The 1,283-nt window shown below is 30.4% G+C and overlaps 1 protein-coding gene across 1 annotated transcript in view; it reads right to left on the bottom strand.

Annotated features, from left to right (window-relative positions):
- Positions 1–223, bottom strand: part of LOC117681106 (uncharacterized) — an 8,693-nt gene extending 8,470 nt beyond the window's left edge. The window contains exon 1 of the mRNA XM_034444274.2: positions 65–223. Coding sequence (XP_034300165.2) covers positions 65–173 — 109 coding nt within the window. The 5' untranslated portion in view covers positions 174–223. The remainder of the gene's footprint in view (positions 1–64) is intronic.
- Positions 224–1,283: the final 1,060 nt, after the last annotated feature.

Raw genomic sequence — 1,283 nt, forward strand, 5'->3', positions numbered from 1 at the left:
AAAAATTCATATATAAATTTTGTTTTCATGATAATTCAAAACATATTAGTTAAATTTCACTTACCTGCAAATTTGTGATTACATAGCACCTGTAAAACAAGAACAGCAAACAAAAGTATAGATTTCAGCATATCGAACGATTTCCGTACATGTACCCGAAGGAAGCCAAGCATATAGACATGACTTTAAAATGAAGTCCGTTTTATAGTGGGTAGAGTGATCGCGTAGGGCCTCTGATAACACGCCTTACGGCGGTCTCGGGCGAAACGAACCATATCCGGCAAATAGTTCCTATTTGTCAAATTCTTTATTCCGTGTATTGACAAACTTTATTGAATGTTACAATATGAATCGGACTTTTCATTCTAGTGCTAGTAAAACAAGTACAATATATGAAGTACTATGTATGTAAAATCCTCCCAGGCTTATGATCACTTTTTTTTCATTTTGAACATTTGTCATTGCAATGCATAATGCTTTGTTAGGATCAAAATTAACTATTTAAACAAACTCTTTAAAAATCCTAGTAGTGGCAAACGATTTGCAAAAAAAAGGAAAAGATTAAATTCCTATTTTGGCTATCTTTTGCGTTAACACTTCATTTTTGTCAATATATTGTAATTTCAGGAATGGATTGAGTTGATTTTTGAATATTTCTTTCCTTCTTTTTTTAATTCAATGCTAAAATAATATTTTAGTTATGATACGTTGAGTATGGAAAGGGTACCCTACGGCTTTCCATAACGGCTTTCCATAGTTGAGACATAACGGTTTAGAAATTGTTTACTTTACAGAAACACATATTAATCCCAATGTCAAACGTTTAGATGACCGAAATTATCAGTGCATGTTTGTCATTTTCAAAAGACACCGAAAATCGCTGTGTACAAGTACAGTGATTTGAAAAGAGGTTCTTGTCTACTCATTTACATACTGTTTGTAAATAAAAACCCATTTTCCAAAATGGGCTTGAGGTTTTAATAAAATCAATGATGAAATTTTAAAAGACATATACAAAACTTTTAATAATCATCATAGTAAATAACATTACGTAATTTAAGTTTGAAAATTAATTTTCCTCTGGTCCTTTTAAAATACGAATTTGTGTTAAGAATAACAAACGCGTTTGTGTTGTTTATTAGTCAACAGCTATATATACAGTTCATACATAGTAGACAATTGATGTTTAATAAATAAAAATAAACAGGTCAGTCGAAAGAAAGCAAGCTTACATATGAAGTTTTCTGATGACAAAAGCATTATTAATATTCGTATACATGTAT

Source organism: Magallana gigas, chromosome 2, assembly GCF_963853765.1.
Source record: "Magallana gigas chromosome 2, xbMagGiga1.1, whole genome shotgun sequence".
In the NCBI taxonomy this organism is placed as follows: Eukaryota; Metazoa; Mollusca; class Bivalvia; order Ostreida; family Ostreidae; genus Magallana; species Magallana gigas.